General features: G+C 36.0%; 2 protein-coding genes across 5 annotated transcripts in view; both read right to left on the reverse strand.

Moving 5' to 3' along the window:
- Positions 1 to 18,151, reverse strand: part of LOC126381584 (uncharacterized) — a 73,773-nt gene that overhangs the window by 3,124 nt on the left and 52,498 nt on the right. The window contains exons 1-2 of one of the 4 annotated variants that reach the window (XM_050031045.1): positions 12,459 to 12,541; positions 3,604 to 11,508 (exon numbers count right to left, since the gene is read on the reverse strand). In XM_050031045.1, the coding sequence (XP_049887002.1) occupies positions 3,704 to 9,025 (5,322 nt within the window). In that variant the 5' untranslated portion in view covers positions 9,026 to 11,508; positions 12,459 to 12,541 and the 3' untranslated portion in view covers positions 3,604 to 3,703. Of the gene's footprint in view, positions 1 to 3,603; positions 12,542 to 18,151 lie in introns of those variants that run through there. The other 3 variants (XM_050031044.1, XM_050031043.1, XM_050031046.1) reach the window with 3 other exon arrangements.
- Positions 15,828 to 17,128, reverse strand: LOC126381590 (peptidyl-prolyl cis-trans isomerase-like). Its single transcript, XM_050031054.1, has 2 exons — positions 16,967 to 17,128; positions 15,828 to 16,466 (listed from the first exon to the last, which is right to left on the reverse strand). The coding sequence occupies exons 1-2, from the start codon at positions 17,033 to 17,035 to the stop codon at positions 16,038 to 16,040; spliced, it is 498 nt and encodes a 165-aa protein (XP_049887011.1). The 5' UTR covers positions 17,036 to 17,128; the 3' UTR covers positions 15,828 to 16,037.

Genomic DNA, 18,151 nt, shown 5'->3' on the forward strand with positions numbered 1-18,151 from the left:
TAAGGTATTAAAAGATTTTGTAGCACGATCTACAATGGAATTTACATATTTTGTCCAAGACAAGTTATTTACAAATATAACACCTAAGAATCTAACAGTAGTATCAATTGGCAATAATTGATTGTTATAAAATAATTTCACATTAAAAGGCCGAATTCTATTAAAAATTACAACTTTACTCTTGTCAGTGCTTAATTCTAAATTCAAGTATGAAAAGTACTCATGTAATTTAAGTAAAGCATTGTTTAAAGACTGTACAATATTAGCAACATTAGCTCCAGAGGCATAAACAACTAGATCATCAGCATACTGTAGGTTTAATACTTCAGAACCCAAAATTGAATTTAATCTATGTATATACAGGGCAAATAATAAAGGACTTAAAATGCCACCCTGGCATACACCTTTATGGCTGAGTCTAGGCCCTATTAGGCCACAATTATGATTAACTCTAACAAATACTTTTCTACTATGTAAAAAATTAAAAATCCAAAATATTATTTTTTCAGGAAAATTCAGGAATCTCAGCTCCTGTGCAAGAATGTGATGGTTAACATTGTTAAATGCTCCAACAATGTCTACAAAAACAGCCACAAGCACTTGATGATTACGAATAGAATTAAAAATATCTAGATGAAGATGTGCTATACTCTCCCTGGCTGACTTCCCACGTCGAAACCCGAACTGGTTTGAAGGTAATAAACTATTATTTTCAATGTAAAATTCTAAGCGCTGCTTAAGTAATTGTTCAAATATCTTTCCCATGCAAGAAGTTAAAGTAATTGGCCGATATGACCCTGCTACTTCAGGTTGTTTATTTGGCTTTAAAAGGGGAATAATAAGATCAATTTTCCAATCAACAGGAATAATAGAGTTCTGCCATAAAGTATTATAAATACCCAATACAATTATGCGACTGTCATAGCTCATCATTTTTAATGTCTTGTATTTAATATTATCCAAACCACATGCAGTGTCTTTACGTGAGAATATTGCAGAGTTTAATTCAGACAGGGTAAAGTCTTTAGTCAAAAATTCATACTTAGTACTTGTGACAGTATGTGAAGAAGACAATGGTTGTTCAACTGTGTCAGGAGTATACTTTGTCAAAAAGTCATGAACCCAGTCTAAAACAACTTGTGACCTACTGTTAGAAATAAATGACTTGTTAAATTTTCTAATATAGTACCAAATTCTAGATAGTGGAGTTAATCTATTAAAAGTTTCACAGAGTCTTTCCCAGCTTAACCTTCTTTCAGTTTTAATAATAAGTTTCTTACGAGCTTGCTGCTTTTTAAATTCAATATAATTTGACTCTGTTGGATTATTTTTAAAAACCAAGTATGCATTTTTACAAACAGTTACAGCTGTATTGCAATTATCATTCCACCAGGGTAAAGATCTTTTCTTATGAGATCTTGTGTTAGAAGCCATATTATTAGAAGACTTTTTTATATTAGGAAGAGATAATTGTATAGCCAAATGTATTAAATTAACAAGTTGATCATAAGCCTGCAAGGGATTGGTGTAATCAAATTGAAAATTCAGCAATAAATCATTAATATTCTTAGTATACTTAGTCCAGTCTATCAAGCGATAATTAATAAGAGATGTAGATGTAGATGAAGGGAAATGCTCCCCAACACTACTAAAGGAAATTTTTGTAATTACAGGAAAATGATAACTACCCAACGCATCGTCATGAACACCCCACTCGCAGGCAGCAGCAAGGGAGGGGGAAACCAGAGTCAGATCAAGAGCATTTTGCCGCCATGTCTTAGATCCTACAGTAGTTAATCTGCCATCATTTAGCAGTACTAAATTATTATCATCTATACATTTAAGAAGAATATCACCTCTGTTATCAACAGAAGAACAACCCCAAACAGAATGGTGCGCATTAAAATCACCAGCAATAAATACTGGTTCTGGAAGACTGTTAAAAAGAGCATTGAGTGAAGTTTTTGTGAAATTTGGAGAATTAGGAGGACTATAATAACTAAGAAAAGTAATTTGTTTAGAGCCAAAATATAAACGTAATGCTATATTTTGATTAGAATCATCATATGTAGTACTTATATGCTGATAATGTAGCTGATTGTTAATAAGTATAGCAACACCATTGTGATTATTGCCTGAATCCAATCTAATTATGTTATAACCATTTATTTTAAAACATTGTGTAGCTTTTAACCAAGTTTCACTGATAAGAGCAATATGGATATTATTGTCATATAAAAACTGTGTAAAGTGAAATTTGTTACTATTTAAACTCTGAGCATTCCATTGTACTATTCGCAACTGATCCATGAAAACAAAAAAAAAAGGAAAAAGTTGTAATGAATTACTTTTTATGGATAGTATCCATTAAGACAGTTTTAATAAATTCAGAGGAGATAGACTTGTCTTGTGTTTTATTTAATGCAATTATTTTAACTATAGAGTTCAATAACACATTCAATATATCATCTGAGTTGAGCAAAGATATCAATTGTTCTGAAGATGATATAGGTCTAGCTTTATTCCCTAGTGAAGGAAACGACTTCTCATTAAACAATTCAGCAAAGGACCTTTTGTTTATATTGTTTTGGTTCTCTTTAATTTTTTGTTGTTTAATTGGGCATTTGCTTGATATACTAAGGTGGTTACCTTTGCAGTGAATGCATTTCGCTTCACTGACGGCAGTTGAGCATTCTTTATAAGAGTGACTTTCTGTGCATATAGAGCAAACTGGTGTTGTGTTTTTGCAGTATTTGGCAAGATGCCCAAATCTCATACAGTGGTAGCATTGTTTAACAGGAGGTACGTACGGATAGATTGGAAATCTCCAGCCGTGCAGGTCCACGTAGTCCGGTAGGTTCATTGAAGCGAATGTTATAGTTACTGTGCCCGTTGGTACAAGTTTGTATGAAGTCTCGTTCCTCTCTTTTCTCATAATCCTCTTCACACAGACAATCTTTCTGTAACTGGACATCAATGTAAAAATTTTGTTATTAGACAAGTTTTGTGGAACATTACGTATAACGCCGGTTACTTCAGACCCTGAGGCAGGTATGGAAGCTTTAAATCTGTACTGAGTCATAAACGTTTTATTATTCAAAAACGCATTAGCTAGAGCGGCCTTTTCAAAATGAACACCTATTTTATATTTGTTCATGGCTTTCAGGAATTTGACGCCTTTATTAAAACGCTTCATGTTGGATGATAGGGACATCATGTCCCGCATGCTTATTGGATGTTTTTCATCAGCAGATTCTATAAAAACTACAAAATCAGTAAGTCCTGAATCCTCCGGATATCTACGGCCATAATCAGTCACGAAATATGGCTTGTACTTCAGAGCTGGATCTTCATCGTGATCTTCAGAAGCGTCCGAAGAAACTTCCGATTCAGCTTCGGATGTACCCTTTTTGTCAGGGTCCTTTAATTTTTTTCTTTTAGCCCTACCCATCGTAACAATCTCATCAGAAAATAAGGGTTTTTAACCACAGAAACAACTATTGAGACAATTTAAAATATTTGAAAAAAATTTCACTCCCGCTCTGTTTCAAGGTTCCCGCGTTTTTTTCCTAAGTATTCAAAAACTGACAAATTCTAACTCACCATAGACAAATCTTCGGAACTTGCGCCATGTTGCTATTTGTAATATTTACACTATTTACACATCGCGACCAACGTCGCGACACACCCAACGGCGAGGCGATTACTTTAGAAGGGTTAAGAGATTACGCGTCCACTCCCTGATCCTTTCTAGGGCTCTTGAAGCAGCATCGCGTCTTTTTCGAGGGTTTGTTATGTCGGTGGAGGTCTCAGTCTCCATCAATGAACCATCGGTTAAGTTTTCAGTCTCAGTAACGTGCTCATGTGTCTCTGGAGGAACAATTTCCAATAATGGTGTATCAGACAGATTCTCTATTTGAGTGTTAATATCATGTGCCTCCGGTGTTGTCTCAATTTCTAATAACGGTGTATCTATGTCCATCTCTGTTGTATGACTATGGTCTGTGTCACTAGTGGCCCAATAAAAGTCGGTGGTATTTGCTTCAACTTCCAGTGGATAAAGATGTGCAATTGATCGAGTAAACTCTTTACCATTAACGTTGACTTTTGCAACTCTACACAGACCGTCGGAGCTTTTGACCAGAGCTGTAATTTTTCCGACTTTCCATCCTTCTCTATTCTTTGATTCGCCTTTTATTTGTACTAATTGACCTATACTAGGGAGCAATTTGGTCTTTACTCTTGGTTCTTGATGTGAATTACTGTATCTTTCTCTTAGGCTTGGAAGGTATCTGTTCACAAACATGTCTTTGAACTCATCTAGTACAATAAGAGCTTTCCTCCATCCTGCGATAAGATCGGTCTTGGTAACAGTACCTTCTATAGTTAGATCTTCATGAGATGTCTTTACTGGAATACAATTACTCAAAGTCAGAAAATCAGATGGTTTGAGGATGTGTTCCAATTCCGAGTCAACACAGGTAAGTGGTCTAGAATTAACAACATTTTCAATTTCTTTAGTGATTGTTGATAATTGACTGTCATTCAATAAATGTTTGCCCAGAGTTCTCTTCATGCAATTTTTTACAATCCCGATCAGTCTTTCATAAAATCCGCCAAACCATGGTGCAAGTTGTGGTATAAATTTCCACCTAATGTTATTTTCGATGCAGTACGGCTTTGTTAAAATTTCTGAAATCAATTTAAACTGTGTTGCGTTGTCTGATGTTATAAGAGTCGGAGTCCCTCTGGTAGCTATCATTCTCCTTAGAGCAAGTAGCCCCTCTTCAGCGGATGAATCCTTAACGACTTCTAAATGAATAGCTCGCACTGCTAAGCATGTAAATAGGCATATCCAACGTTTCTCTGTGGTGTTTTGAAGTTTGACTTGCACAGGCCCTAAATAGTCCAACCCGGTAAATGTAAATGGTGATGTGTAATTCACTCTCTCTGGTGGGAGTGCCGGTGTTGGTGGAAGCGGGTAAGGGCCCCCTCCATGTTTTATACATCTCGGACATTTCCTTATTATTCTTTGCACTTGGGACTTCCCTTGAGGGATCCAATAATTCTGGCGAATGATACTTAAAGTGTGGTTGGCTCCAACGTGATAGTTTTTCTCGTGTATGGTCATAATCAAATTATTGGTGAATATGCAGTCCTTGGGTATAAGTGTGGGATAGCGTTTGTCATATGCCCAATCCGCATACTTTAGACGTCCTTTGCACCTTAAAATTCCATCATCGTCCTTAAATAGTCCCAAATTTCGGCTTAAATCGGTATCTCTGCCATTTACTTCGTCACAAAAAAACTCAGCTTGTAGCCTTTTGATCTCTTCTTTCACTGCTTCTTCGCCACTTATTCCCGTGACTTTCTCTGAAGGTACATGCTTTTCCTGATTTTCATCTAGATTCGCTTTCATCGGGATCTCAGGAGTAGCAGTCAGTTCCTTCGCAAGACCGTCCCGCGCCAGAAGAGAAAATGTTGAATCCGGAGTGTCCAATGGAAATGTCGGTCCCGTTAACCATTTGTCTCTTTTGGTGTTCAATTTAGTGGCCACATCAGCCGGATTTAGTTCTGTTGGGACATGTCTAATATTTAGAAGCTTGTTCTGCTTGATTTCATCGATTCTTTTTTGTACAAATGGTGGTAAAAGTTTATTCGATTTGTGCCATTCGATGACGATTGTACTGTCTGTCCATAGAGTCTGTTTTACTTCATGTAGTTGAAGAGTTTGAACCACATATTTGATCAATCTGCTTCCAATTAAAACACCTAACAATTCTAGACGTGGAACTTTGAGTTCGCTTTGATCTTTAATCGGTGCTAGACGCGACTTTCCAATGACAAATTTTATCATCCTTTCGTCAAGTATGTATACCACCGCAGCATATGCTTTCAAGGATGCGTCTGTGAAGCAATGCAATTCAACATTACCTTTATCCGATGTCATATAACATCTAGGCACTGTTAGAAGTTTAATTTCATCCAAGCATGAGCATATCTGTATCCATTTATTTCTAAATTCATCATTAAACGGTGTGTCCCACTTGATTTTCTGCTTCCATAACTCCTGTATAAATATCTTCGCTGGTAACATCTGTGGCGCTGAAAATCCGCAGGGATCATATACAGATGCGATTACTTTCAAAACTTCTCTTTTAGTGTTCGCTAGCCGGTTAATATGTTTAAGTCTCAGTTCGAGTGTATCTTCTTCTAATGCCCAGGTAAGTCCTAAAATCTTAACATTTTTATCTTCAGTTGCATCAGGTATATTCTTTATGAAATCTTCTGAATTGCTTGCCCATTCTCTTAAGTTCATAGAAATATCCATGAATGCGGTTTTTGCTTTTTTATACATTTTTAAGGCTTCTTCAGTCGTTTTTGTTCCAGTAACTACGTTGTCCACGTATATATTGTCAGCAATCCTTTTTACTTGTTCCTCATTGGATTTGTAAAGATGTTCTCGTATTGTAGCGTTTAGGAGAAAGGGGCTGGAAATAATCCCAAAGGGTACCCTTGTAAATCTCAGGTGAAGGAGATTTTCCATTGTGGCTGGTTTGTTAATGTCCTTCAACCACAAAAATCTGGTTACATCTCTATCCCTCTCGTGTAATCCAATCTGTAAGAAGGCCTTCTCGACATCTGCTGAAATTCCAATGGGATGACATCTAAATTTTAATAATAGACCTGTAAGGTCTTCCAACATCATTGGTCCGCAATACAGGCATTCATTCAGACTCTTATGATCCTTATTCGTTTTAGCTGACGCGTCATAAACAATCCTTATCGTTTTTCCAGGTTGTTGCACGCCGTGAAAGGGCAGGTAATGTACTGGGTGGTCGACTGATCCTTTGGGCACGGTTTCTATTATGCCGTTTTTAATTTGTTCGTTTATAGTCTGATCGTAGGGTGAAATATCTGCAGTACGTTTTAATAAATTTACAAGACGCCCGTATGCTAATCCAAAATTGGAAGGTAAATTTGGTGGATATTGCTTCCAAGGCCATGAAACCCGATATCTGTTCTCGAAGAAATCAGTAGTCTCGTTGAAGTTGTTTATAGCTTCTTCGTCACGGTTAGATTTTGGAGAGTCAATTATACCTATTGATTCTAGATCCCAGAGGTTCTTTAAATTGGCATTATCCAGTGGTAGATCAGGTTGATTGAATTTGATTTCCGTACAAGACTGAAAATAAGTGATAACCATTAACTCATCATGGGAAGATTTCTTGTCAATTTTCCCACTCAGAATCCATCCAAACTCAGATTGTACCAAATAGAGGTTGTCTCCAACCTTTATCTTTTCCATGGACATTATTGAAAAATAATAATCGTTACCTAATAAGATATCTACAACGTCGTCCAGTGACCCGTCGTCCGCTAGCTGTAATTTGTTTTTCCAACTCTTAAGTTCCTCGTCCGGGTATGGCACGCTTTTAGAAATGGTTGGTACTACATTAGCATATATAGTTAATACTTTGTTCGTCTGAGTCTTGATATGTAGTTTAACCATGGGGCTATCGAATTCTTGTGGTGATTCAGCACCGAACGTAAAAACTGCAAGTTTATTTTCTTCCACAACAGGTAATTGGAGATTTCTTGCCATGTTTTGGGTAACATAAGACCTCTGACTACCTGAATCTAGCAAAAGACGGCATTTTCCTATTTGCTTTTTTCCTCTTACTTGGACCACAGCAGTTTGTAAAATTGTAGACACGGAATTTTTCTCCTTTACATGAAAGGCATTTTCTACCTTATACGAGTCTTGTTTGGGACACAAGGCTCTATCGTGGCGGCCAATTTGTCCACAATGTTGACACTTCCGCTGTCTCCTGCAAGTTCTTAGAGTATGTCCTTTCATTAAACAACCATAACAGCGATTTTCTAATTTACCTTTCCGTTGTGCAATTGTTTTAAAATTAGTACACTGATCATTGTAGTGATTTTCGTTACAAAATATACACGTAAATTTTGTTCTTTTCCTTTCATGAATATGAACCGGACTACAATTTCTCTTCTGCGGATTTCTCCAGTTTCTTTCAAATTTCAAGTTTCCGTGGTGTTGTTCTCTAATAGGTAAGTTTTTATCATTTACAGGTTCATTACTCACGTGAAGTGTTTCAACCGTATATGTTGTAGGTCTATCCTTGTTACTCTCCCTTGTAATGCGACAAGCATCCTCCTTGGCAGATATTATGTTTTCGAGTTCCTTCCTAATGTCGCTAATACAATCAGCCTTAGTTTTAGACCTTAACTCATATATAATATTTTCCGGAAATTTCTCCATAATCATAAATCGAAGATGATTGTGGTTAATGTTCTCTCCTAAGGAAGATAAAACTCTTAGGTGTTGTTCAATGTCGTTCAATACCTTCCTACAGTCTTCATTGTTATTATCGGCACCTTTAATTTTATACAACGCCGCATAATGAGAATCTATTAGTAAGTTATGTTTACCATATCTTTCTTTCAACGTGCTTAAGGCTATTTGGTAATTTTTATTCGTTGTTTCCAGACCATCAAGAGCCTTCTGCGCTTCGCCCCTCAAGGATGCCTTTAGATATAATAGCTTATCGACGTCAGACAGATTTCTTGTATGTATATTAGAGCTAAATTGGTCCCAAAATTGGTGCCAATTTAATATATTGCCATCAAACTCAGCTAGACACAATTTCGGTAATTTCCCAGAGACACACGTCGTGCTTTGCTCCCTTGTAGATATATTCACTTTCTTATTGTTAAGTTTTATTTTTAATTCAGCTAAATTTTCTTCTGCACTAAGTTGAATGACGCTCATACTGGAAATATCATCAGCCGCGGGTTCCTGCGCGATTCTGAAATAATTTGTCAATTCATCGCAGAATCTCTTTATGACTGTTTCTAATTTGTGAACAATGATTTCAACTTCTTGTGTTGAAATTGACTCTAGTAAAGAGACTGAGACCAATATGTTGCTGGCTTGCTTATTTATTTTTTCTATTTCGCCACATATTAACTTTAACCTTCTTAACATCACTTCCTCCATGGTGTCTTGTTTATATCTGGAATTGATAATGTAATCTGCTCAAGATATTATAATTCCAACATCATTACTTGACAATTATAAACAATTTAGAGTTATTATACCTAATTTCCTTATTAATATCATATTCTCGTTATTCAACACAATTAATTTAAATCTCAATTCAGTATGTTTCTTTAAGAATGATAGGTTATAATTTTCGTGAAGTGTACACCTCAACCAACCCCCGTCGGGCATACGGGTGCGATGCTATATGGAAACATAGCAATTAAGTAGTTGAATGTCTCAAGTATTCATGGACTTTTATCATTATTCACAGAGATTTAAGAGAAAGAAATATTAATTATCACAGGTTGCTAAAGGTTATTAAATTATACCTATTTATTATTTCATTTAGATAATCCTTATTTAGATTTAAGAAGTTACATTAAGCTTTTAATATCAAAATTTGAACATATATTCACCATATTATTTATACATGCGCAGAAGAATTTTAAGTATGACATATATATTAAATACAAGTTGTTTGGTTAAAGCACAGATTATTTATTATTAATTTATCTATGTATTTAGTTAGCTTAGGGTATTTTATTTCTGAGAAACCTTTAATAAAACTTAATTTATTATAATCTATTAAAGAATTTTATTTTTAAAAGTACCTATATTTATAATTTTATGTATATTGTATGTACATTTATTCCATTGTTGTACTGTCTTCTAATATTAATTACCTCACACACTCTCTGTCTAGAAAAGACTGCTTCTCCAAAATGAGGCCGCCTATCATAAGGTAAGATACTTCATTAATAATTTATTTTCAAATTAGGATCTTCTTAGAACACTTATTGGAAATGTTGGTGTCTATCTGGATACCTTTACGGTACCTACACAAAGATGAAGGTCAACATGCAACAAACAGAAGTAGTGCAATAAGGTTCATGTCCTAGGACAGCCTAACTATGTCAAATAGATTATGAAAAAGTAAAATATCTAAGAGGGTAGGTAGTATTGGTGAAAAGGGAAAGGCTAATTGTATTTATAATCTAGTTACCTACCTACCATCCACTAGTACGACAATACCTGTCCATCGGTAGATACCTATGTAGGTAGTTACTCTAGCTACAAATGGCTTCTATTTTGTGGTTATTCACAATATTACAAACTTATACGACCACTTGAGCATAATCCTGTAGCCGCGAATGAAAATTTCCAACTGTGGAAGCCAGAAATTACTACGCATACGCCTACAACTGATTATAGTTTAAATTAACCATATTCAGTTCGCGGTAAAATGTAAAGTTGTTAACGTTTTGTAGGTAGATAGATATGCAGGTTTCTATATTACTTACAAAGTATGTAATTCTTAATTAGATCTAAACTTTTACCTGTAAGAGAAGTCGCTGCTGCACAACTGGAAGGAAACTACTCTGGTCTCACTAAATAAATGCAGGATCTATTCAGATTCACCTAAGAAACAAATCATTTTGTTATTTATCATCTACACGCAATGTTAAATTTTATTTCTATTTTCCACCCGCTTACCTCATTAGATTCCAACTCAACTCATATAATTCTGTAACACTAGTTCTTAGATGTGATAAATAACACAAATTAATCCGTTATTTTGAGTTTTGCACAGACTTTGCGAAATTTTCAAACACTTCGACTCAAGTTTACAAAGAAATAAAACCAAAATGGACGACCCCCAAGACTCACTTCTTAAAAATATTTACGAGTGATCGAGAAAAAAAATATTCGTCGGAAAATAAATATCGTTATTAAGTATAAAAAACGACATTTCAATTTCTATGTAGTAATTAAATTATGATAGAGATAATCTCTTAATTTAGAGCAATGGAAAAACAAATGAGTATCAAATAGTGGAACTATTTCGTCTATTTCCGCCATGACGATCACGTGATCTCGTAGATACTTCCGCACATCACCAAATTCTTATTTTAAATAATCTTCTTCAAGATTCTTTTGAGTTTAAATTATAGTAAATGTATTTTTTAATTATTGGGTAAATTAAAACGCAGCATACTCTTTACTATTTTATATTGTGATTGTAAATGCAAATTACGAGATCCTACTTGATTACTTTTGAAAACAGTACTGTTAACGCCATCTGTTGGCCTTACTATGTAAAGGTATTGTACGTGTCTCCGCCAATGTCGAATATGAAATAGGTGTTACATACTGTTAAATATTATATCAATTCAAAATTATGGATTGATATCCCAGCATCTCCACCATGTCGCTATGCCAACACATAGCGATGCTAATCGAAAATAAAGATATCAAATTATAACTGACCTCTTAATTTCCCAGTGAGATTAGAATTCTGAGACTTCATTTGTTTCATATTGTTAATTGGTCGGAGACACGTCTACCAGTCCACCTTCTGTAGAGTTACAAACAATGCCCGATGACACCGACACTCTCGGTGACTCGGGCACATGATAGGCTTGATCAGCCCTTCCATGCTGTAAACACAATGACACCATCACATCTGTAGTATAATTATAAGTACTACTATTATGTCATTAAATATAGAGATATATCTACCTATATAGAAAGTTTGTAATGTAACGTTTGAAGGGAATAATATATCTTCAAGGCATATTACGTTAGGGGGTGTGATCACATTTGGCTAATTGGACCTAAGAGTATTAAACTTTAGCAGTTATAACGAAACTGTATATTGAGACATAAACAAAGGATTTTAGTCAGTTTAGAAATTATCATTTATGCCTAACATGCTCACCAGGGTAGATACTTTATCTTTCTTACTTATTGGCTTACCTACTCACATGGGCAGGGCCTTAGCGTATCTGCTCGCCAGGGCAGAAGCTCTGTTCTCATGTTAATCGGCTCAACCTTACACACCTGGGCAGGGGCCTTAGCATATCTACTCACCAGGGGTAGACGCTCTGTTCTCATGTTAATCGGCTCAACCTTACACACTTGGGCAGGGGCCTTAGCATATCTACTCACCAGGGGTAGACGCTCTGTTCTCATGTTAATCGGCTCAACCTTACACACTTGGGCAGGGGCCTCAGCATATCTACTCACCAGGGGTAGAAGCTCTGTTCTCATATTAGTTGGCTCAACCTACACACATGGGCAGGTGTCTTAGCGTACCTGCTCGCTAGGGGCAGACGCTCTATATCTCATTAGTGTTAACCAAAGTTGGGAGTGTCGATTCACTGACTCTCGGTATGATTCCTCAATGCGGTATATATTTAGTAATAAGAATATTATATAAACAGTACACACATAGCGAGATACATAGCCTAAATACTTAGCTTTAGTGGATTAAGTCATTTGAAGTCCCGCCACACAATCTCAGCACACTTCTTACAACCATTAAGTAGAAATAGTGATTTATATTCTCTTTCACTAAGTATTCAAAAACTGACAAATTCTAACTCACCATAGACAAATCTTCGGAACTTGCGCCATGTTGCTATTTGTAATATTTACACTATTTACACATCGCGACCAACGTCGCGACAACTACTCTTGTTCTGCGCTGACCATGAGGGCACTTATTAGGTGGACGAATATATTGTGTAGAGCCATATATATCAATATGTAGAGCAGTGTTTTGTAGATAGATAAGTACTATGTACGCATATTACAGTAGATACGCACAATAACACACTCACACTAATAGTGAGGTGCCGTTCCCGGGTTCCCAAAGTGGGCAGCCGGCAGTTAAAAAGCGCAAAACCGAAAAAGATCTTTATTACCTAACCTTTACACAGATAAGACAAGAAAGAACAAATTGAAAAAGGAAAGCAGTCAGTGTCCTTACTATTAAAAAGTTTTACAACGGAAACATTCCTACTTTGGGAGAATTCCCGGAACGACACATCACTGCACACAAAACACACACAAACAACTAACAGAACACACACATACCTACACTATATATAACACAAGAAAACACTACATGGTATTTTAACGTTTCTCAAAATATTGCCTACGATATCTACTTGCTCAAATAGGTTCTTATTGTTGAAAATAGGTAAAGAAAGATTGCCTTCAATCACCTTGGTAAGCCAACGCTAGTCGTAAAATCTTCCACGACCAAAGCTGTAGGCGCTTGTATCTTACCTAGGTATTTATGGATATGACAGGATATGACTCATCATCAGACGATGAATCCTTTTTGAATCATAATACCTATCACCCGTTTTAGTACTTATTCAAAGTTACGACTATAACAACGATGACTTTAGGGGACATAAGTCGTTTTTTCAGTTGATACGGGTGAAAAATAATTAGCTTATCTTGGCATGGATACAACATTAGATAGGTACCTAGGTATCTCGAGAACTGGGTCCGGCGTCGGACAATAGCCGCAAAAAAACAAATAGGTACCTACCTACTCGCTTTGTAATTTGACTAGGTATTTTTAGGGTTCCGTTGCTGAAAAGGAAGATATTATTTGACTCTGCATCACTTAAAGCAAGATTTATAACTTTATTACGAAAATATGCGATTTTTCCCGAAATGAATACATTTATTATTATTATTAGGTAGATACCTACCTACAGTGTTGCCGCGATAGCGACCAACTCCCGTAACATGCTCGCTATACGATAAATTAACTAAGTCTATTCAGCTTTGGGGACCTATGCTCCCGCTAGGTAGAGATTAACAAACGTGATTCACGTCCACCAAAAAAAAAATTTTTTTAGGTTTGCCAAGGCAAATACACTTTTACATGCAACTTAACCTATACATAGGTAGGAGCTACTATAGGTACAAATACTGGAGTAGTGACCGTCCCATTATAGGCTAAAACACAACTTCCTAATTTATTTACGCTACGAAGTACCTACGCCATATATGTAAAATCAAAAAGTGATAAATAGGTAGGTAGGTACCTACCTAAGGTAATTCGTGCAAACTTTAAAATTATTTTTCATACTGATTCAAAGACTGAGTGAGTTATATTTCCATCTATAGTTACCTAAATGTACTTCAAGTTAAAGTACCAGGGCACCATAAGTGACGTAGAGCCTCAATGTAGATCTTATCTAGAGTTGATCAATTAGAGACACTTGCATAGGTGTGAGCCTCAGCTTCAGAAGTTGGTCTTCCACCCATGCCTCATTTACCTAAGCCATAAATTGTATTATGCCTGCTCTACCTCTCAGCGTGTGCGTCAAGCTAGCGGCCTCAAAAAAAAAATGGGCACGAAAAAATAATTTGACCATACCAAAAAATAGTACTCTTATTGAAAAAAATAGTACCTGTTGTAAAAAAATTAGTACCATCACGGTTCTGGATTTATAGCCATGTTTTATTGCACTTGCTAGCTTGACGGTGAGCGAAATTTGGCGAGAGTTAACGACAAGGTCTTTCGCTTTGATATAAACGCCAAAAAATAGTATCGAAATAGTACTCACCCCCTGCAAAATACCGAAAGTAGTACTTCAACGGTTCCAAAGTTATAAAGGCAGTTCTTTGATCCCGCTAGCTTGACGTTTTGAAAATACCTATTATCTGGGGAACGCTTGCATACTTCAGTATGTAACTAATGTCAATAAACTCGTATGAAATAGTACTCCCTACCATCATAATTTTGATCCGATTCTCTTTGTAGAAATGTTAAACAATCATCATAACCTATGCCATACATTTGTTGTTGATACAGTCACGTAGACAATTACATAACCTCACAATTTATTCGTAAGTATTGCCATTTTGGAGGTCTACCCTACCATTTCTTTGCACTTCAGTGCTGCTATTACAAAAAAATCCTATTGCATACACCCATATGCACTAATTTTAATAGAAAATGGCTGCATGGGTCTAGTTCTTATCGAAAACAATCTGTGATTTTAATACATCATAATACATTTTTAATCTGCTGTTTTATTTTATAATTTATACCTTCATGTTGAATTTGTTACGGATCGAAGTGTTTGTTAATAAACAATTTGCAGAATTTGTAGAATAACTCAAAGAGTTTCAACAATGATATTACTTTCATCTAACAACCCTGGCACTTCACCAATTTTTACCCAAAAATGGGGAAAAATACTGAAATCTGACAACATTCTTGACCATGTGTAATAATTTTGTTCGCGACTGTACTCGTCTTGATAAATGTATGACATAGGTTATAATGACTTTTTGACATATTTCTACAAAGAGAATCAGGTCCAAATTATGATGGTAGGGAGTACTATTTCATACGAGTTTATTGACATTAGTTACAAACTGAAGTATGCAAGCATTCCCCAGATAATAGGTATTTTCAAAACGTCAAGCTAGCGGGATCAAAGAACTACCTTTATAACTTTGGAACCGTTGAAGTACTTCTTTCGGTATTTTGCAGGGGGTGAGTACTATTTCGATACTATTTTTTGGAGTTTAAATCAAAGCGAAAGACCTTGTCGTTAACTCTCGCCAAATTTCGCTCACCGTCAAGCTAGCAAGTGCAATAAAACATGGCTATAAATCCAGAACCGTGATGGTACTAATTTTTTTACAACAGGTACTATTTTTTTCAATAAGAGTACTATTTTTTGGTATGGTCAAATTATTTTTTCGTGCCCATTTTTTTTTTGAGGCCGCTAGCTTGACGCACACCTCTCAGCTCAGTGGTAGAGCATGGCATTAAAAATAAAAATGCAGTTGTGCTATTCAACTAGATATCAAACTTCAACTTAATAGTATACCTAATAATAGGGTTGAAATTGTATTCGACCTTAACACACATAGGTACTGTAGGTAGAGGTAGGTAACTAAGTGTAAAATAGAAAGACCTTTCTTATATTAAGTAATTTATTATGAATATACAATGCAGAGAAATAAATGCAAATCCTATTTTGCAATCTAAAACATAGCTATATAAATGTAAGACAAATGGAATGACCATTAGTTAACTTTTTAAACATTGTATGCTCTTTAACTGGGAAGGGATTACGCCGGAGGACATTATTTTAAACTTAAAAATATTGCATTATACCATTATAATTATTACAAAATTAGATTAGCAAAGTTGACCACAGTCAGAGATAATGATCTTCTTTGATGGCTTGCCAGACTGGGAACCAAAGGTTTCAATTTGCTTGACAACATCCATGCCCTCAACAACGTTGCCAAAGACAACATGCCTTCCATCCAGCCAAGATGTCTTCACAGTGGTGACAAAGAATTGAGAGCCGTTGGTGTTAGGGCCGGCATTAGCCATGGAGAGGACACCAGGGCCAGTGTGCTTCAGGCTGAAGTTCTCGTCGCCGAACTTCTCGCCATAAATGGATTTGCCACCAGTGCCATTGTGGTTTGTAAAGTCACCTCCTTGAAGCATAAAGTTGGGGATCACACGGTGGAAGGTGGAGCCCTTGTAACCGAAGCCCTTCTCGCCAGTACACAACGCGCGGAAGTTTTCACAGGTCTTGGGGGTGACATCCGTTCTCAGCTGTAAATAACAAAAGTAGTAAGTTTTCAATTTTCATGTTAACTGACGGGAGGAATGCATACATTGCTTACATATTGCACCGGTACATTACGTTTTGTAAACCATCAAATAGCGTACATTATTAACTAAAGATATACTTGAGTCAAATTAACGTAATCTACAATGGCAATTCCCCGCACACAAGCGTCTCCATACTAGTCATAACGAATTGACCTTCATATAGGTGTAAGTAATCTCAGTCAGGCGAGAATTAATTATGACTACATAGACACACCTATATATAGAAACATTGATAATTAATACCCAAGAACAATACTAATGTTACCGCCTGACAATCACAATGATAACAATTACTAGCACCAGAAAACCGACTAAAAAGAAACATGATACTAGGTTACTATCAAGGTGCTAAGGACGCGAAGGCTTCGAGAAAAAGCGTGGCCGGTCGTTATCACGCCGGCCGGAATATCATCCGACGAAATGTTTCCTATAATTCTTACCTCAATAACAATTCTTCCAAGCGCCGAACCATCGGCAGTAACGTCCATAAAGACACGTGGCAAGACCATTTTGAAAGAATTACAAGAAAGGCTGATTTAATTTAAATCACCACAATGACGACGCGTCTCTCGTCAACGCTGAACGGAAATGAAATAAGTCATAGACAAAGAAAACCAGCCAGCAGGGACGCCCTGTTTCCGAGAGAGGTTCAAAAACTACATTATGGCCGATATGTTTTCTTGAAAAATTACTAATACTAAAATCATAAGATATAAATTTATAGATTTATGACAAAGCTTATTAATTACAATTTTTTTTCTAAAGTAGAGGAATAACTTTTCCTCTGAAATCGACAAACAATGTTTTAAAAACTATTATTATCAGGTTTTCGGACGTTCACCATAGACATAGACAAAGTTTTTTTTTATACGCTTAGGGCGTTTTCACACAGCACAGCACTACATCCGATCTGAGCATATCCGTCAAATGACTGATCCAAAGTGGTCATCAAAATAAGTAAGCTATTTTTGTTGTAAACATATTTGTAGCCTTCTTAATTTAAATAATAAGTGATATGTAAATAAAAATGTTCCCTCCTAAGCCCAACGTTGCCCTAGTTGCTAGTTGAATTTGAGAAATGAACAATTTCATTGTTTTTATTCGATGGGCCTTTCAACTACACTGAAAAACACTTTTAAATATTAAGTAATTTATCCATTCGTTTCCTAGATTCTTTTCGTTTTTCTAAAATGTCTTTATTTTTATTTAATCTGACCCTTAATTACGCGAGTAAGAAAAAAAATAGATAGCTGTCACTTGGCTGTCACTGTCACTTGATTGATGACCCACTTGAGGTTATATGGGTTTTTTGGCGGGAGGCGGGAACGGGACAGTTGCTTTCTTCATTGAATAATCTAAATAATTAATACGAAGTGGTGTTTTGTGGTTAATGATCGCATTAAGTTAGTCGGAAGACATTCGCGAGTGTTATTATATTGGAGTATTCAATAAACAAAGTGTATCTGCCTATTTTCGCTTCGTGTCAGGAAGCCGCTTCATAACTCAAAAGTTTATGCGGACTTTTGAGTTAATTCGTTTGGGGTTCGGAGTAGGAGTCTACTCCGAGGGTGGGGGCTTAGGTTTCATCATCATCACCTTTCATCATTTCATTAATCATCAAGAAA

Source organism: Pectinophora gossypiella, unplaced genomic scaffold (assembly GCF_024362695.1).
Source record: "Pectinophora gossypiella unplaced genomic scaffold, ilPecGoss1.1 Pgos_65, whole genome shotgun sequence".
Taxonomy (NCBI): domain Eukaryota; kingdom Metazoa; phylum Arthropoda; class Insecta; order Lepidoptera; family Gelechiidae; genus Pectinophora; species Pectinophora gossypiella.

Bases quoted from the DNA above. Each gene is read 5' to 3' on its own strand.
- LOC126381590 (XM_050031054.1), bottom strand. From the start codon at position 17,035: ATGGTCTTGCCACGTGTCTTTATGGACGTTACTGCCGATGGTTCGGCG. The intron at 16,467-16,966 runs GTAAGAATTATA...TGTTATTTACAG, and splicing joins TTGGAAGAATTGTTATTGAG to CTGAGAACGGATGTCACCCC.